Source organism: Takifugu flavidus, chromosome 14 (assembly GCF_003711565.1).
Source record: "Takifugu flavidus isolate HTHZ2018 chromosome 14, ASM371156v2, whole genome shotgun sequence".
Classification (NCBI taxonomy): Eukaryota; Metazoa; Chordata; class Actinopteri; order Tetraodontiformes; family Tetraodontidae; genus Takifugu; species Takifugu flavidus.
The window spans coordinates 8,694,028-8,712,777 of record NC_079533.1 but is presented as its reverse complement, the minus strand read 5'-3'; the positions used below and the strand labels follow the sequence as shown (position 1 = coordinate 8,712,777).

General features: G+C 44.4%; 2 protein-coding genes across 4 annotated transcripts; both read left to right on the top strand.

The window, feature by feature from the left end:
* The first annotated feature begins 1,549 nt into the window (after positions 1 to 1,549).
* On the top strand, positions 1,550 to 12,876 carry si:ch211-284e13.4 (insulin receptor substrate 1-B). Its single transcript, XM_057053927.1, has 3 exons — positions 1,550 to 2,281; positions 3,616 to 6,660; positions 8,678 to 12,876. The coding sequence occupies exons 1-3, from the start codon at positions 1,933 to 1,935 to the stop codon at positions 8,683 to 8,685; spliced, it is 3,402 nt and encodes a 1,133-aa protein (XP_056909907.1). The 5' UTR covers positions 1,550 to 1,932; the 3' UTR covers positions 8,686 to 12,876.
* A 2,438-nt stretch (positions 12,877 to 15,314) lies between these two features.
* Positions 15,315 to 18,686, top strand: slc25a15b (solute carrier family 25 member 15b). 3 transcript variants are annotated; one of them, XM_057053931.1, is made up of 8 exons: positions 15,316 to 15,480; positions 15,564 to 15,620; positions 16,234 to 16,309; positions 16,740 to 16,998; positions 17,083 to 17,220; positions 17,441 to 17,616; positions 17,820 to 17,978; positions 18,063 to 18,686. In XM_057053931.1, exons 4-8 carry the CDS (start codon positions 16,793 to 16,795, stop codon positions 18,179 to 18,181), a joined length of 798 nt encoding a protein of 265 aa, XP_056909911.1. In that variant the 5' UTR covers positions 15,316 to 15,480; positions 15,564 to 15,620; positions 16,234 to 16,309; positions 16,740 to 16,792; the 3' UTR covers positions 18,182 to 18,686. The 3 variants fall into 3 exon arrangements, with proteins under 3 accessions (XP_056909909.1, XP_056909911.1, XP_056909910.1); XM_057053930.1 differs by having other exon boundaries at positions 16,234 to 16,313; XM_057053929.1 differs by having other exon boundaries at positions 15,315 to 15,480; positions 16,234 to 16,313; positions 16,740 to 17,220.
* Positions 18,687 to 18,750: the final 64 nt, after the last annotated feature.

Sequence of the window (18,750 nt, the reverse complement as noted above, 5' to 3'; positions counted from 1 at the left end):
AACACCGCTGGAAATGGAGATGAATTGGAAGCAGCATTGCCATTTCATAAAAAAATGCAAAGATATAAACCGATTTTTCTTGGCTGACATCCCAATCTCTTTAAACTCCAGTTGAAACAATGCCTATACCGCACGGTCATATATCTTAAATGCGTTGCTGAAGTGATGCTATATCCAGATATCTGCATCATAATATGCCTGTTGCCTTTAGGTAAGTCTGCAAGAGTTATAAGAACCCCCGTGGACATTTACAGCTCAAAACAATTCATATTTCTGTCACTAACCGGGGTTGCTGTGAGGACAATGTCATCACTTTGACAGGTTGCTATGCCAAAGCTTTTTTTTATTCATTATTTTTTTGTGCTTTTTTTTTGTACTTTGATGGCGCAATCACACCCCTAGGACTGTAAAATCTAAAGATGTGACAGGTTTTCCCTCTAAACCCCTGTTTGTTTTTGTAGGTGACGATAAAATATACTTTATTATCTGTCGCAATTTTTTTTATTATATCCAAGTGCAGTTCGTCACATTAATAATAGAAACGCCTCAAACTACGCTGATATGGGCAACCCGCTCACAAATACGCTGAAAAGAGGTGATTTTTGTGAAGTCTTTTTAAAATAAATAAATGAAAACGAAATGTAATCAAAATCTAAGACACATTATATTAATACATGTGGCAAATATCGCGACGACTGGGGTTTTTAAGTTACATATCCAATCTGCAGGTGCGTTCAGGGTGATTTTAAGAAAGAGTCATTTCTGCAAAGACCCCCATCAGACAGTGTGCAGCGACTGCGGCTGTTTCTCTCGTGTCTGAATACGAGAAATGGTTTCAGCCCTATTTCGATTTCACGACATTAAGCATCTGATGGCACCGTCACACCGACAGTGAACATCGTGTTCCTCCGTGCACATCAGCGCCAGCGACCCCTGTAGAGATGTGACTGACACCGGCTTGCAAGTGCCAGGACGACTGGAACTGCGTCGAGTCGGCAAAAACAAGCGGAGCAAACCGGAAGCTGTGCGGTCTGACTTTCAAAATAAAGCTCAATAAGACAGTAACTATACGTTAGAGCATCCGCCTCTTGTTTTTAATTTGTTAAATGACGGTGATGCAATATTTAGACAGAATTAAAAAATTTAATCAGCTCTTTCTTGACCCAATACCGACATTTGCTGAAAAACGTTAATAAAATTTATTTTTGACCTATTTTGTTAACAAAGGCCTGCTTGACGGGGTAAGAAATTTAAAATAAGGGGTGCTGAGGGATATTTAATAAAAAAGAGTTTAAAATACCAGAGTAATTTTCTGACAAACACTGAAGTACGGTGGGAGTTGATAGTTCATGTAGTTTAGCCTCTGATTGAACCTATTCAATGACGGAATCCCGCGCAATCTTCTATAATTTGAATAATTGAAAAACGTGAATAATTTAATAGGGTACATTTCACTTGTCTCCAATATGCATGCCATTGTACCAACCTTGAACTTTTCCTTTTGCTACATTTATTTTGAAAGCATTTACCGGAAGTCTCGGCTCCATCCCCTGCAGCTTAGCAGTGGTGGGTAGAGACGGTGGGCAACCTCAGACAGGTGGAGGAGACGTCCTCAAGCTGCAGAGGTGCACCGCGGTTGGACTCGGTCGTGCCGCTGGGCTGGGCTGCGGGCAGAGCGGGCAGCGGTGGACGCTGTGCACGCTCCGTGCGTGGATTCTCCTGCAGCTGCTGGGCTCATCGTGTCACCGCAGATTCAAACCATGCGTCGGCTGGTTTTGATCAGCCCGAACCTTCACACGCTTGCTGGACACCCAAACGTGGACGCGGGGAGGGCGAGCGATGTAGTTGCGATGGATTAATGGGGAGAGCACTTGGACTGAGATAGATTCCCTGAGATTACAGTCTTCTAATATTCATCAGTCTGTCCTGGCCATGGAGAACCAAGCAGCCGAGCCGCAGAACTATGAAGATGTACAGAAAAGCGGCTACCTCCGCAAGCATAAATCAATGCACCGGCGCTTTTTCGTGCTGAGGGCGGCCTCGGAGCATGGTCCGGCGCGACTGGAGTATTACGAGAACGAGAAGAAATTTCGCAGCAAATCACCTGTGCCCAAAAAAGTCCTGAACCTGGAGACTTGCTTCAACATCAACAAGCGGGCAGATTCCAAGAACAAGCACATGATCGTCCTCTACACCCGCAGCGAGAGCTTTGCCATCGCTGCGGACAGCGAGGAGATCCAGAACGAGTGGTACCAAGCGATGCTGGACCTCCAGTGCAACTGTAAGATATGAAGTGTGCCATGATTTCCACAGTCTGTCCCTGCATCAGGCCTATCCTGCCGTGGGCTATTTGTTATCCACACACCGAGCCCGGTTATTCCCGATTGTTTAGCGTGCATCAGTGCGTGGAGGTGCCCGGTCATCGGTGCTGCTTTACGCGTAGAATCGGACCAAATCGGTCGCGATTCGGACGATGTGTTTCGAACTGTGAGGTGGATCCGTCTGAACGGGGATAGACCCGCACGCTATGGGCGGCATGTGCTGTGTTTGTGCAGCATATCCTCAAGCGCTGCTCGAATTCCGCACGCCGAAGATGTGTGTTTTTTTCCCCCCTGCAAAAAAACAATGATTTAAACGAATGCATTGACTGCGTTTCACCTGATAATGTGTAGATTTTGGGCCGTTTGCGTCTAACGTGCAACCCCTTTCACACGGTGGCGTGTTTTTTTTTCTTTTTTTTTTTGCATGGCGCAGTGGGCATATAGCAACCACCCGACGGATGCATCATATAGTAGCAGCCTATCGGGGTGCACTCTGCTGGAGCCCGTGTTTTTGTTTTTCTGCACAGCTCCGAGCGCCGCTCGCCTAACCTACATTCCCCTTACGCTGTTCAAGGGAGGAGATGGCACCGTCAGTGCGTTCCGACCAGAAAAAATGGAAATAAATATACGCGTGTGTGTGTGCGCGCGCGCGCGCGTGTGTGTGTGTGTGGTGTGTGTGTGTGTGTGTGTGTGTGTGTGTGTGTGTGTGTGTGTGTGTGTGTGTGTGTGTCGGGCATCCGCGTGCTTTACGTTGTTATCCTTGCTGGGGCAGAATACCACCACCCAGCCTCCGCGTTATCTTCTGCGGGTTTTTCCCCCCCAAGTCTGACGCTCAGCTTCGGTGTTGACATGTTGTGGACCCCCCCACCCCCCACCCCACACACACACACACACACTCACACGCACACGCACACACCACCCATTTTGTTCAAATTCTGCCTCACAAAACGCTGTTTTTATTTTTTGTCTACATTTTATTCTCGGAGTGACGTCAAAACGCATTGAAATTTGTGGAATTTATGCATTTCACGGGGAGTTCGATAGATAGATAGATAGATAGATAGATAGATAGATAGATAGATAGATAGATAGATAGATAGATAGATAGATAGATAGATAGATAGATAGATAGATATTTTAGTGGATAGAATTTCAGTAGGTGAATAATAAGTAAATGCTCATAAATAAGTAATTCTAGTCAGTGTTATTAGCCCTTTGGTGCCTTGATTACATGGTGTACGTATGCATTTATGTACTTATTTATTTATTTGTTAATTTTGTTGTGTTTTCTAAGGTAAAACCCCTGAAGATTATGGCAGCAGTGGAGAGTGCAGCTCTCCGTCACCAATTCCAACCTTCAAGGAGGTGTGGCAGGTCAAAGTTTGGCCCAAAGGTCTTGGACACGCCAGGAACTTGGTGGGCATCTACCGGCTGTGCCTAACAGACAAGACGGTCAACTTTGTCAAGCTCAACTCGGATGTCGCCGCCGTGGTGTTGCAGCTGATGAATGTCCGTAGGTGTGGCCATTCGGAGAATTTCTTCTTCATTGAGGTGGGGCGTTCGGCCATCACCGGCCCCGGAGAGTTCTGGATGCAGGTGGACGACTCTGTGGTGGCTCAGAACATGCACGAGACCCTGCTGGAGGCCATGAAGGCCCTGAGCGAAGAGTTTGGCCAGCGCAGTAAGTCTCAGTCCGTGGGGACGTCCTGTGGGGGAGGCACTGCTTCGAACCCCATCAGCGTCCCGAGCCGTCGTCATCATCCAAATCTGCCGCCAAGTCAGGTGGGCTTCACGAGGAGAGCCCGCACGGAGACTCCGGGGACCGGAGGCAGCACGAGCACTTCGCCCACATCACGCCACGGATTCCCCAGGGCACGAACTGCCAGCATAGGTGCCAGGTCAGAAGAGGGCGGAGCAAGCGCCAGAGGAACGTGGGCCAGCTCCAGTCCAAGTCTCAATGGTTCCTGCTCAACTACACCCACTCTAAAACCCAAGCCCACCAGGGCTCCGACTCCTGCCAAGATTACCCTCAGCCTTGCACGTTATACACCCAACCCCGCCCCCTCTCCTGCGCCCAGTCTCTCCTCCAGCTCTGGTCATGGTTCAGAATGTGGCCTTGGGGGGGCAGCTGTGGGCGGCATGACAATCTGCTCCTACCCCCGTGTTTCTCAGAGGGTTTCTGTTTCAGGTTCACCAAGTGACTACGGTTCTTCGGATGAATATGGCTCCAGTCCCGGGGAACATTCCCTCCTTGTGCCCAGTCTGTCTGGACATCACGTACATGGAGAAAGCTCCTCCAGCTACATCGTGATGGGACAGAGGGACGGTTTCCTTGGCTCGCACCATCGCTCCAAAGGCCGACGTATTCTGCGGCGTGCATCCAGTAGAGAATCTGAGGCGGAACGTCGGCTTCTAAGCAAGAGGGCTTCGCTGCCTTTGGCGGCCCATGAACGACTTACTCCACATAGAAAAGACGATGACGACGAAGACGAAGAATATGCCGTCATGTCGCAGTGTACTAACCGTGGAGTTGGAGGGCAGCGAGATGTTGGTGGGGAGAGCAGGAAGAGGGCAGAAAAAAGCAGGAGAGACGTGGATCCTGGAGCACCTCTGGATAGTGGCTACATGTCAATGTTGCCTGGAGTGACGTCTCCTGTTTCCCTCTCTCTATCCATAGGTACATCTGACAGCAGCCCTAAACCCGGAGCAGACGACGAGTACATGGCCATGACCCCTAACAACAGTGTGTCCCCCCCTCAACACATCCACCAGCCCAGCTCAGAGGGCTACATGGTCATGTCCCCTAACAGCAGCAGCTCCACAGATCTGCACAGACTGGGAATGTGGGACAGCAGGACCAGCATGGAGAGCCGGGCCGCCAGTGACTACATGAATATCTCACCTGTCTGCAGCCGCTCTGCCTGCAGTACGCCGCCCTCTCATCCGGAGCAGCACCAGCTGCAGCCAAAAATGTTCAATTCCTACTTCTCCTTACCACGAGCCTACCAGCACACTCTCTATTCCCGCTTTGAGGAAGACTTACACAAAGGGGAGGGGAAAAAGGAGAGCAGCGGGCCCGACGGTGCCGGCAGGGGAGGGGGGGTGGGTTACAGCAAAAGAAACAAAATTACTGTGGGCTCTGCAGGAGGCTGTCAACTGTCCATGTCTTCCTCTTCCTTCTCCTCCAGCTCAGCCAGTAGCGAAAGCCTGGAAGACAAATCCATATCAGCGGGGAGAGGGTTAACTTTACTAAGGACCGGAGCGGAGTACAAGAGTGCAGGAACAAGCACAAAAGAAGGGCTCCATCATCAGAAATGTGGATCAAGTAGTAAAAGCCCAAAGCAGCAGAGGAGGGGTCGTCCCCTTAGTGTTTCTTCAGACATTACTAAGGCGAACACGTTACCCCGGGTGAAGGAGAACCTACTGCCATCGCAAAATGTTGGGGAGTACGTGAGCATTGTGTTTAAAGAGGAGAAGGCTGGAGGACAACGCACAGGCTCTAAACGTGGACAGCCTGTGATCCACGGAACTCTCCGACCCATCAATCAACCTCTCCTCTGCCACGAAAATCCCGCCAACCTTCCGCGCAGCTTCTCTGCTCCGCTGTCCGCCTCTGCTGAATACGTCAATATGGACGTTGGGAAGGCCCCGTTGCCCTTAGCACCGATATCCACATTCAGCAGCCCACAGGGGTCGCCGACCGTTGCTCCCAAGAGCCGCCATGAACGTGGCACGTCCTCTCCTCTAGCAGCAGAGGGCAGCGGCGGGTTCAGAGCAAAGGTTAAGGTGGTGACAATGCCAGACCCCCCTCCAGCGTATATGGACAGCAAAGCATCAGATCCCAGCATTTCATCAAGAGCAGCCAAGCCCTTATCCACGGAGCAGGAGGCAGGTTTGGGCTTTTCCCCAGTTAAGACCTTCCAGTCCCCCGAGCGGAGCGGTAGGTTGGTCCGAGGCGACCCACAGGGGCGTCAAGGCCACTACCCAGAGACTTTTAGCGCTCCTCCCTCCCTGTCACACCACGCATCCTCTTCCACCTCCCTCTTCCAGGAGGGCAGCCAGGCAGCGAGCCATCGGCACGGTTTAGATTGCTCGCCGCACACAGCTCCATCACAAGCCTCCACCTCATCCGCTGAACAGGGCCTTAACTATATTGACCTCGACTTGGCCATTAAAGAGAGCACTCAAGCTGGAGTGGAGCGGCCCTCCGCCACCTACAACATCGGAGGCAGCGCCATGGGCACTGGTGCTGGATCCAGCCTCAACACTTATGCCAGTATTGATTTCTATAAATCAGAAGAGCTGAGAGCGCAACAGGGCAGCAGAAAGGAGGGTCAAGGTAAGCTCAGTGGGAACTGAAGTGGATTTTTTGGTTAAACAATGCGTGAATAAGGAGTGATTTGATAACACCTGACTGGAATCAAGAAAGCTTTTTTGTTTGGAAAATGGATTTTTAGATGTTATCGTGTGGCTCAGTCTGTAGTGAGCTACTCATTAATCTTCTGGATTTACAAAAAAATCATAGCCACCACAGGTAAAAAAAAAGAAGAAGGACAACAAATATGTGCAGTTTATGGATTTCAGAAAGAACTGCGTCGCTGATTCTCCAAAATTTAAACAAAAAGTCAATTGGACTCCAAAAATCACCTCCAATTTACCTTATTAAAGTATTTTAGTATCACTCTTTATTGGTGTTTTATTAACCTTGTAGATATATTTTACTGAGATATTACAACTATTATTATTATTATTACAAATAAACAACAGTTAATAAAATGGAACGTTCTGGCTTTGATTGCCATGAACAGCAGGTCTTAGCCTGACTGATGCTCAGTTCCTCACGTGTGCTGGTGCTTTTTTATGCGTTCCGTGTGTTCTTACGTGCGGCCAGCGCTCACGTCTGGGCCTCCCTAACTCTTTTTCATCTCCTACTGAGGCGCCCCTGCCTCCAGCTCGAGGGCACTAGCATGGTTCCAGCCTGTGGGCTGTCTTTTGAGGCTCTTATTATCACAAGTGGGTGTTCAGAGAGCAGAGCCAATTGATTTGTCTGCTGGTAATGAGCCATTTCACATAAATGGAGGTAGAGGTGACGGAACACAGGCCCAGGTGTTTCTGGTGGTGTGTGGGTGTGTGGCAGTGGCTGCTGGAGCGCTGAGCTTTTGCCTCACACACACATGACAGTGATTTGATGGTTAATGTCAGTGGCTGAAGCACATGTCCAGTGGATGGACGCACGCTGACGTTTGTGGCGTTCTCCTTCAACTTGCTGCAAAAAGCAGCGGTATATTAAAATGCAAAGATAATAAATAAAGGCAAAAATAATCAGAGGACTTCCTTGAGCAAACTGATTATTGCGGTTATTCATTTCAAGCTGCACATTTGCATAATTGATTGACCTAATTGCTATTCAATCTCCTCTGTACATGTGTTATCATAATGAGTGCCTAATTATTTCCATTGGGGACAGTTTGTTTATGTATTTAACATGCATAGAAATAAATAAGGACCTGAAAATGACTATTTCATGCAATGTTCCGCACTGCAATTAATGATTCAGTGTGCTTCCCCTGCTGTAAACTACAGACAATTATTTTTTTCTGCACTCATTAACTGCAGAACACATTCGAATAATGGAATTTCACCTCGGTGGAGAAGGAGCGCCACGGTTAGCAGCGATCCAAATATGCAGGCTTAGCTCAGACGCGTATGGTCAGAAATCAAAATCTGTTGCTCTTTCATCGCTCTGCTTGTGTTAATTACCTACTAATTACAGATCCAAATTAACACAGCCTTAAAATATGCTGACTGGGTTAAGATACTCATCCGTGCCACCGGTCTGTGCGTCACTACGCATCAGTCTTGTTCAGTTGATCAATGAGGTAAAGCCAACAAATATCGGATGCTTACAGTATTGAATATGCAATTTATTTATTTTTTTTATAAATGAGTGCTGTGATTATTGTGTCTGTAAGTGGGTTTTACATTCAATACTCTGACATGGTTCTGTTAAATTACATTGGCAGGAGGTTTTTTTTCCATGCAGCTGTCATCTGAAACTGACTTCAGTTTAATGTGTCAAAGTGGTTTTAAATATAATTATAATATGGTTTTTTTTTCTAATTTCTGATGTTTTCTGCTATTTAATTGACTAGTCCGGATCAAACACACACATCTGCAGCACTCTAAATCCTTTTTAAAAGATGTCATGTGATATTTGCTCAAGCAACCACTCCAGAATCAACAAAAGCAACCTGCAATAATCTCTACAGCATCTCAGATGTGACTCCTGCTGTAAAGCACAATGGTGGTGGTATGATGTTTAAATCCCTGCCGTCTTTTGGTTCCTCTCCCTCCAGATTGCTGAAGCGAGTCTTGGCGTCGGATGCGAGCGCGACAGCAGTGTGACAGCTTCACGCTCGTTCTGCCAGTGGACGGTCGGCGGCTCGTTCTGTTGCCACAACACAACCGGTCTGAATGCTAAAAAACCACGGAGAAGTCATCCCCATCCCGCCGTCTCCCGCTTTCTGTCAACCAGACGTGTGCCAAACACACACACACACACACACATACACGTGCACACACACAGGAATTACCATTTGCCTTTGTTTTGACAAAAAATGACATCAGTATACAGAGGACGGTGACATGATTTGCGATCGTGTGTGAGCTCTCAGGTGGCCGTCATGTTGATCGTGCGCGCTCCATCACACACTGACAGTCATGTGGGCAAGGTCATGAATTAGCGAGGCTTTCAGGGAATCCTACAAATGGCAGGAAAATGTCCATCTGTGTATCGTTTGCATCCACTCTTGCTTGCGACAGGAGCAGCCCGCCGAACGCCGACACGACCTCAGCTGCAAGTGTCTTTTAACGGGAATCCTCAAAGTTCTTTAATGCGGCGGCATCGTTTAAATAATCATTAGGTGTCATTTTGACTCAAAATAAGAAGGAAAATGCAGCTTGGTGGAGGTTTTGGTCACACACACGGTCAGTAATTGCTTTATTAGACACAGTTGCCTAAAAAAACACTTTTATACTTTTTTTGAGGGACTTCAGCCTGAAAATTTGACCGTTTCAGACTTCTGATGCTTCACCTTTTACACACTGTGTATCGTGCGTGTGTTGCTGCTGGTTTCCTGCAACACGCAGCTTCAGACAGGCTTCAAACAGCTCGTGCGCACTAAAACAGACTTGTTATTGTCGTTGGAAGTGTTGAAAGCACTGAAAAGCTTCAGCACAGGAATCTAAGCTGCAGTCATTTCAGCGCGGATAAGGTCAGAATCCCCAGACAGCGCAGAATATCACATTAAAAACAGATGAACATAATCATCGACTCCTAATTTTTCAGACCCGCAGATGAGTTCACCCCAGCTGCACCGCAGCGTAGCTCTCCTCGCAGACCTTCAAATCAAAAAGTCAGGGTTTCGACCAAGTCTCTCAAAAGTATAAATCCTTTTCTTTTGGCAACTGTGCTCTCTGTTACAGCTGCACATCATATAACAGGACATACTGTAGTTAGTTCTATGTTAACGCTAATGAAGTAACACGCCACAGTGGTATATAAATTATACAGTATACATATACAGTAATGATTATACTATATAGCCTAGACATCTATATACTCTTTTATAAAGTGCCTCATTTTTGATTGTAGCTGTTTTTTAGACAGATGGTCTCAAAATGGGTTGTCAGAAAACATGTATCTCTCCTGAGTCTAAATTGTGAACGCGGTGATCTTTACAAACGACAGAGCAGAAACTTCAGTCAGCCATAATCAAACTGCCTTTCTGTGTTTACTAGAAACACGGTGGAGAAAGAAAAAAAAAAATCATATTTATTTTTATTTTTTTTTGCAGTGCCTAATTCTTCAGCCACAATGTAAGCACTATCTGCTGTTTTGTTCAGCTTTATCATGCTGATATTTGGCCAAAAAAAGAAGATAAAAAAGAAACGCGCGCACACACACACACACACGCACACACACACACAAACAGCCTTCCATGCCTGATTCTTTCTCTCAGCAGTTTTACGCTCTGGGATGCATCAACGTCAGCTCCTCGACTTTACTTCTTGCTCATTTTTTGTGCAAAAGCTCGAGCTCTGTTGCAGATGTGACGTCCTCCATCTGAAGCTGACCATTGAAGCACACTGTGAAGCAGAAAGAAGAAACAACCGATGAATCTTGTCATTCTACATTGCAGATTTTAATGTTTGAATTTTAAAGGACTTTCTGTATTTTGACTTTTTACACCAAGGAGAATCCAGTTTCTGGTTTCTGACATTGTCCACTGACTGGACAGAATTACAAATATGTGCACTTATTTATTTGCAGTATTTTGCGAACCCCCAACACTAACACCAGAGGCCCGGTGGATGCAGCCAGCGCTGGTGCCTGCCTATTATCTGGGCTAACTCAGCACTATCGTGCCCGTGTGTCGCTCACATTATTTGGATATGGAATATCTGGACTGGGCTCGGTTCCCAAAAGGTGGGACGCAGTCAGAGCTGGAGGACTATAAGCTGCTGCTGCTGCTTATTAATTTTATTACATTTCTAATATGTTGCTGCTGCCAATCTGCCCCAAAACAATACAAAGTCTGCACTGTTCTTCACCAGGAAGAGGAAAATTCACTAAAAGCATAATCGGAAATTGGTTTTGTTTACTTTACTTACCAAAAAAGTTCAAATTTAGGCTTTTCTGTTCATTGAAATGTTATTGTTGGGACATAGGTTGTAAATAAAGCTGGACAATATTTGAATTCTCCAGAAAGCATCATGGTCAGACTCCGGTGTCAGTCTTAATTAAATGAATAAGCTTCCTTATTTTCTGCTCCAAATGGTTAAATCGATATTAACATTGCTTTGTTTTTTACACCACGAGGAAATGTTGTCCATCTTTATTTCCCAAGAGTGCTAAGCTAGTGCGACAGGTTGCTTAATGATTCCAGAATGGTTCCTGGAGATTTTGGCCATGTTAATGTGAAAAAAAAGAACATTTCTCCTGTATGTGATGAAGCGATGCCAAACTCTCCACTAAAGCCACGTTTCCACCAAGCTGTGCAGTTCACTACTTCCAGGAACATTTTAGAACGTTCGCCAGCACAAGGCTGAATGCCGATTCTGCTACGCAGTTAGCATCATCGTATCCAATCAGTAGAGTTTGTAACCAGGCTGCATTAAACCACCGACTGTCCGTCTAACTCAGCCTGTCGCATTGACTCTGTTCTTAGTGAAGATCATTGTTAAGGTGTCAGCAGCGCAGCGTACTGAGCTGCATCGCTTGGTGTAACTCTGTCTTGAGTGTATTGACCAAACATTTAAAGGCCAGGGCTCTTGCTGTGTGTAAACAGGGTAAAGATGAAGAGATTTCTCATATTTTGGTAGCTTTTCCCACATTTAGATTGATTTTTATTACCTGATTATTTTTATTACAGCTGCTTAATGGGGCTGAGGGTTGTAACCAAATATTTGGACTCTGCTGCCGCTTTTGGGACACTTTTGAATCCTCGCTGGTCAAACAGCCATCGGTGGTTGCTCTGCTTAGGTCCGGAGATCATCCCGAGGGTCACATCTAAAAGGACATTCAAGTGCCTGGCTGTAATTATCAATCACCAATCAGTCCTGGAGCCGTTTCCATGTTTGCAACAGCTCAGAGCAACATCTCCCTGCTGCTCAGTTGGAAACATGAGATCTCCTGCGTCACCTTTTCAAAAGTCTCTGCTGCCAAAGTTTCTCATTCAAGCATAAAATCTGTTTTGTTTTTTTGTTTTGGGTCAAACATGTGAGGCACTGGATTTAATTCTGTGTGGTTAAAATGTAAATTGAGCACTGCCCATCAATACTCCAACATGACTTTTTTCCATGAATTGTGTTACTCCTCTGTTGTTTTGGGGTTGTTGTTTTTTTTCCTAAATAACCTCTTTGTTACTCTTTTTGTGTAACTCCTCTGATTGGGGATTAGGTTGATTCTCTGACTGTGCCTCATAATCTCAAGTATGACCCGACCAAGCAGTTAAACCCCCCTTGGAGGGTCTGAGAAGGGTTCAGCGCGTTATTGGCGTCAGAAATAAAGGCGGAAGCGTCAGTTAAAGCAGCGTTTTCTGGCTCGTTCCCGCAACACGTGGAAGCTAGTGCTTCTCATCTTCAAATCATCACAAGAATTTTGGTTTCATGAGAGCAGAGTCTCGTGTTGTCTCTCCAGATTATTTTCTAAGAACAAAAGGAGGCACACAGCAATTCATCAGACTAACTGTGGGAAACGATACTGTGTGTACAATCAGGATAGACTATAATTAACAATGGAAAGAGCATTGTATGTATTTTAAAGCTATTGATACTACTTTGATAATTATGTAAAATGCAAAAAGACTGAACAGGGACTATAGGTATGTAAAGTATACTGTGTATAGACGAGTTTTCTCCACGGGAGGGACAGGGTCGGGGTCATTCCGTTCATGGCAAAAATTGTTAAAAATATTGATGATTCTTGTCTGTGATGTAGACAATGTCAATGTTTTTTTTTTTATAAATATAAAAGGAAAAACAACAGGAAAAAGAGGAGCGTGTGTGTCCTTTATTTATTAACCGACAACGTGTGAGGCTAGACTGTTGCTATGGATACGTTTTTAAGGATAAGCCTGCAGACGGGGAGGCGCGTGTTTAATCCCAGGCTACTCTGCTCAAACAGATGGTATTTTGGTGGCATTTAAGTTCCTAATCGATTAACAGCATTGTGACTTTTGGGATCTGGCGCATATTTATCAATACACCAAACTACAGATGAAGAGAACAACAGGGGACCACCGATGCATTGCAGCATCCGTGGAGGAAGCTGCTTGCTGAAGGGCTTTAGAAATGTTTGGCACAATCAATAGGTGTAATTACTAAAGAAATGGATGCATTTATTGAGAAAGTTACAAGGAGTTTGTTATTTAAATTCTGTTACACTACAAGTGTCATTTTTAGTTACTATTATTTTCTGTTGTGCTGAATTGGATCCTATGTTGCATTAAATTACTGGTTTGAGAGCGCAGATTTTAAAGACTAACTAATAACTGACCTCAGCCTTGAGGAGTGTTCTGGTTGTTACACGTCTGTGTGTGTGCGGAGACACAGCTGCTGCCCTCTATGTTCACCAGGCCAGTCATGAGTCTACACGTGTACAAGTGTGAGAAATATTTCTACATTTCCTGACTGACAAGGGCTTGATTTATTGACAAGGAGGATTATCTGTCTTGACCTTTGTTCATACGTGTTCTGTTGTTTTCAAAATCCTCCCTTTGGTGTTTAACTCCCAGCCTCCCACAGGCATAAATGCCAAATTGATGTTGAAATTTGAAGATTCAGTCATGCTTGTCAGGAGTTCAATGTCTTAAACAAGAAATAGAGAAAAGAAATAGAGAAATGAATTGACATCTTTACTGGTCAACAGGAAGACGGCACATTTGGCTCCCTGGGTACCAACTACAGTATATTTGGGTTTCCTTGTATTCCTCCTTCTGTGCATCTTCCTGATCACATGATATTTAAAACAATTGCAGGGACACTTTGTTCCCCTATTCTGAGCAGTGTATTTGACAAGGTTTTGCCTAAGATACATTTTGTATCTGACCTTGAGTCACCACCACAGATTCTTTCATTGTGGGAGAACACGTGCCGGTGTGAGGAGTTCTAAGTGCTGCAGCATCCCGAGAGGCTCTGCCAGAGGTTTTAACTTTAACCCATTTGCTGTTCTTGGTTTAGTCTGGTGTGTTCAATTTTGGCGATGATGTTAAATGTGCTTTTGACTTAAAGAGTCGACTTTAAGATACTTGTGCGGTTGTTTTGTTTAGGTTTGTTTTATGTCAGGTTGTGTATTTAGGTCAGTGTTGTGTCCTGCTCACCTGTCTCATCACCTTCATGTCTGAGGTAATGATGAGGTTCATTATTGTAAAATAAGACTTTCCTTCTCTGACAACAATCTAATTTAAATTAGTAGATTATTTTAATGTTTAAATACACTACCTGAGCATTTTATTCTGCTTTAATGGGACATCAGATCCTCTCCCTCCTTCATTGTGCTCACACTAACAATCTCCATTTTCCTTATAACTCCTTGTATAAACCTTTCATGCATAAATATTCCAAACAATTTTTTTAACGTTGTGTACCTATGCAAATACGCTATAGCTCAAAGCAATTCAATTTCCCCACGGGGATGAATAAAGTACATCTTAATCTTAATTCAGTGAAGGAACAACTGTGTTCCCTTTACAAGGTTTTGTATTGCTGAACTTATTACTAATGAGTACAGTCATATATTAGGCTCTAATTAGGCTGCTGAAGTGATTGTCCAATAGCCTCAACACCAAAACCAGCAACATGTGGCGTAATTTTACTCTTCAGTACCGCTAATGGCTAGCAGAAGCGTCAACTGGTTACATCACAATTTTACTACGTATGCAGGTTATTTCAATACTCTAAAAAAAATCTATAAGCGTTTCCTCAAATGCTATGTATTAATGATGTACAATATATTAAAGATAGTTGGCGATATTACGCCTTAACCTCTCACCATAGAACAAACTAATAGACAGAAACGCTACATTGAACAAAGAGAACGAGCAACACACTAATGTTGTGGCCCACTTCCGGGGTTCTGTCGAAATAGTTGCCCCACATTCAGCCTGTATTTTATTTACTATCATTGAAGGATAGTCAACAACAACAACAACAACATATTTAACAAAGGTGTCAACAAATCGTGTATATATTTTTTCACACATGCATAAGGTTTTGCCTAATTTTTATGGCTCGTTAATGTAGCACTGTAAATTATTCCGTTTAATTTACGGAATACGTGGTTTCAGAATAATAAGCCTAATATTTACTTTGTTGACATAAACGATGCACCGCGATGTTTACTCACATTTGCATGTCGCAGAACAAATATTTGCATCATTGGCATTTCTATACAGGACACGCTACAATTGTACTGGGACGATGGAAAAGCACGTGATGCAGATACAGGAAGTAACGCTCTGTCCTCCTTGCGGGGGCTTCTCCACAGGACTTCTCTCATCAGCTATCGGAGTGTCGCTGATGATGGTTTAGCTATTTATTGACCGGTAAACGGTGTGCAAGATAGGGTGCAACATGTTACAGATGGGTTTAGATTAAGGTGAACTTTGATTGATTGATGAGAGAGAGAAAGACTGTTGAAGTTTTGTGTGCTCATTTGTGGACAATGTTATATCTTTGCAGCCCTCTTGCTATTTCATGGGTGTCCGGACCTGAAGGGCAACAACTAGAGACCAAGTTGTAAGTTTTGTGTTTTACTAAACTTTCATCTTGGGCATGTCATTGGTTAGTGATTCAAACAGGAAACCATAACTGGGTTAAATAACTGCAACAAGTGCAATTTAAAATTTAAGTGAAAGTTATTTTGTCACATCTTGCAGGCCTGTTCTCCTGTGTTCTTTTGGCATCAGTAATTTTCTTTTCTATATTTCCCTTTTACCGCCATATGGAAGTATCCTTTTCCCTATCAAAGAAACACTTAATATATAAAATTTTAATGTGGTAGTAAAATACCAGAAGCTATTTTTGAACCTGTATGTTAAAAACAGACCTTTTTAAAAGGAAAAAAGGTTTTTAATCTTCTAATTATGTAACTTGACTGGTGGAGTCTTACATTTTGAATGAACAAAAATAGTACTTAAAAATACTGTTGCCATAATGCGGGGAAGTTTTATTAGTGTGAACTTTGTTACGCAGCTGCCGCTACCTGTCCTCAAAAGCACATGTCGGTCTTGGAACACTGTTTTAGGAAACGTATTAACCCTGTTCACGTTTAAATTAAATGAGGTGCTTTGAAATGGTGCATGGTGTGATTGAATGTGTCATTTGTGGGGTTTTTTTTGCTTTTAATCAGTTAACAAGGAAACAGAAGAGACACCATGGCCCCTCATCCAGTGGTCCAAGCTATTATTGACCTGTCAGCTGGAGCTGTAGGTAAATTGTTTTATCTACATTCTCATTGTATTATACAATTTTAGTAGTTAGTAGTAGATGTTTTCTACATCTTCCCACTTTTCCTGTTTTCTCCCCAGTGCCCATAGGCCCCTGCCTGCCATTGCGCTTTTGATGACTCTGTGTGTTTTCCACTTCATTTCTTTCAGTTTCTATTGACTTTGGCTGCTGCTTACTGTTCTCACTCTTACAAGAAAGGCTTTTTATGATCCAAAAGTTGATAAGCTTTTTTGGACAGTAGCCATTTTCTTGTTAAATCACTGCTGTGAGGCCATCTAATTTATTTCCTATTTTTAAACCCAGTCACATTAGTCTGTGCTCACTGGTCAGTACTGGGATGATACAGCCGCCTCATTTAACCGTACAGCTGGATATCGGACTAATGAAGTGTCTTATTCTCGCCACCAGGGGGAGCTGCGTGCGTCTTTAGCGGGCAGCCTCTGGACACTACAAAGGTCAAAATGCAGACCTTCCCAAATATGTACAAGGGTTTCATAGATTGTATCACGACCACCTATAAACAAGTGGGACTGCGTGGCCTCTATCAAGGCACCACCCCAGCTTTGGTGGCTAACATCGCCGAAAACTCCGTGCTCTTCATGAGCTACGGCTTCTGCCAGCAGGTCATTCGGTTCGCAGCTGGGCTTCGCAGCGATGCTGCGCTGAGGTGGGTGTCTGGAAAGGTTACCCAAGCTGTTGTTGAGGTTTACATAAGGTCTGAAAAAACCCCTTTTGCTTCCCTCTATTTTAGCGATGTGCAGAAAGCGTGCGCCGGTTCTGTGGCGTCCATCTTCTCTTCTCTCGTTCTCTGTCCCACTGAACTCGTCAAGTGTCGGCTGCAAGCCATGTATGAGATGGAGGTATCGGGAAAGATAGCAAAAAGCAACAAGTACGTCATTTCAAACAGTAAAAATTACTTTATTTCTACTGATATTTTTATTGCAATGTGTCACCGATAAATATAAAGTATCCATTTTGCTCTTTTAAAAGCTCTAATTTAATGGTGAAATTCTGAATGTTATTCGCTTGTCTTATGCCTCAAACATAAGGGGTTAAGCGTGCTTGATCATGGTTTTTTCCCCCTGTGTTTTACTGTGTTCTTCGTGAAGTTCGGTGTGGTCAGTGGTCAAGTCCATTATGAAGAACGAGGGTCCGCAGGGGTTCTTCCAGGGTCTGACCACCACCATAGCCAGAGAAGTCCCCGGCTACTTCTGCTTCTTTGGGGCCTACGAGCTGAGCCGCACCATGTTTGCAAACTACATGAAATGCGACAAAGAGGACATAGGTAATACCTCAAATGGTGCACGTGACCAATATTACAGGAGACAGATGCTATGTGAACCCCCCCTCCTGCACCATGAGAACTTTTACTGTGTAAATAGTTTTATCATGGGCTGCTGACACCATCCTGATGTGGATCCTCATAATGGATCCTCCTTTTAAACACAGGTTGACAGACTGTTGGTCTATCTTGTGTCACTATTGAAGGTGCGGCTCCAGTCATCTTCAGTGGGGGTTTGGGGGGCGCGTGCCTCTGGCTGGTGGTCTACCCTATGGATTGCGTCAAATCTCGGATCCAGGTCATGTCTATGACAGGAAAACAGGCCGGGTTCTTCGGGACTTTCACCGCCATCGCTCGTGCTGAAGGTTGGTATCCGAGGCTGGTTTTATATTTAGTTGCGGTCAATTGGTGGATGTTATCAGAACATAAAGGGTGTGTTTGTTATTTAGGTGTCAGGGCGCTCTACTCTGGTCTTGCCCCGACGATGGTTCGCACCTTCCCTGCAAATGGAGCTCTGTTCCTGGGTTATGAGGTCAGCCGGAAGCTCATGATGAAGCAGTTTGATTGAAGTACTTTGAACGGATATATTAACATTTTAGCAAATTTTAACGTTTTAAAACATCTTTTTAGAATTCAGAGTTGTAATAACTCTATAAACTTGCCAGCATCCAGTTGCTGTGATTTACCTCAACAATGTTCAGGCGGTTATCTGGACAAGAACCTGTTTTTGCTGCCAATCATCTCTGTTCCTTATGCACAAACATCTGTAGCTAAAGTACACAAAAGGGACATTTTTACACTCCAAAAGATGGTAAAAGGTGCGTAGCCTAATTGTCACCTGTTTATTTATAAGAACACGCACAAATGCAGTGGCTTTTATGCTACAAAAGTTTACGATACGTTGCGTAGTGTTAACGTTTGCCTTTTCAAATGTGCTATTCACACTGTGTAAAGTAAATAGTTTTGAGGACTCTGAGTGCCAGTATCCCTGTAATGAGGAATATCAGCACTGGTCTTAATGATTTCAATCAACCATTTGAAAAACAGCCACAAATAAAGTGCGCTTTGCAGTATCTTGTGTGTGATTCTATTGATTTCATTTCTTTTGTTCTGCTCTTCATCCTTTTTCAATGGTGA

Excerpts from the sequence above, each read along its gene's own strand:
- si:ch211-284e13.4 (XM_057053927.1), top strand. The coding sequence starts at position 1,933 with ATGGAGAACCAAGCAGCCGAGCCGCAGAACTATGAAGATGTACAGAAA. Across the intron at positions 2,282-3,615 it reads GCTGGACCTCCAGTGCAACT|GTAAAACCCCTGAAGATTAT; the intron begins GTAAGATATGAA and ends GTGTTTTCTAAG.
- slc25a15b (XM_057053929.1), top strand. The coding sequence starts at position 16,259 with ATGGCCCCTCATCCAGTGGTCCAAGCTATTATTGACCTGTCAGCTGGA. Across the intron at positions 17,617-17,819 it reads ATGCGACAAAGAGGACATAG|GTGCGGCTCCAGTCATCTTC; the intron begins GTAATACCTCAA and ends TCACTATTGAAG. Across the intron at positions 17,979-18,062 it reads CGCCATCGCTCGTGCTGAAG|GTGTCAGGGCGCTCTACTCT; the intron begins GTTGGTATCCGA and ends TTTGTTATTTAG.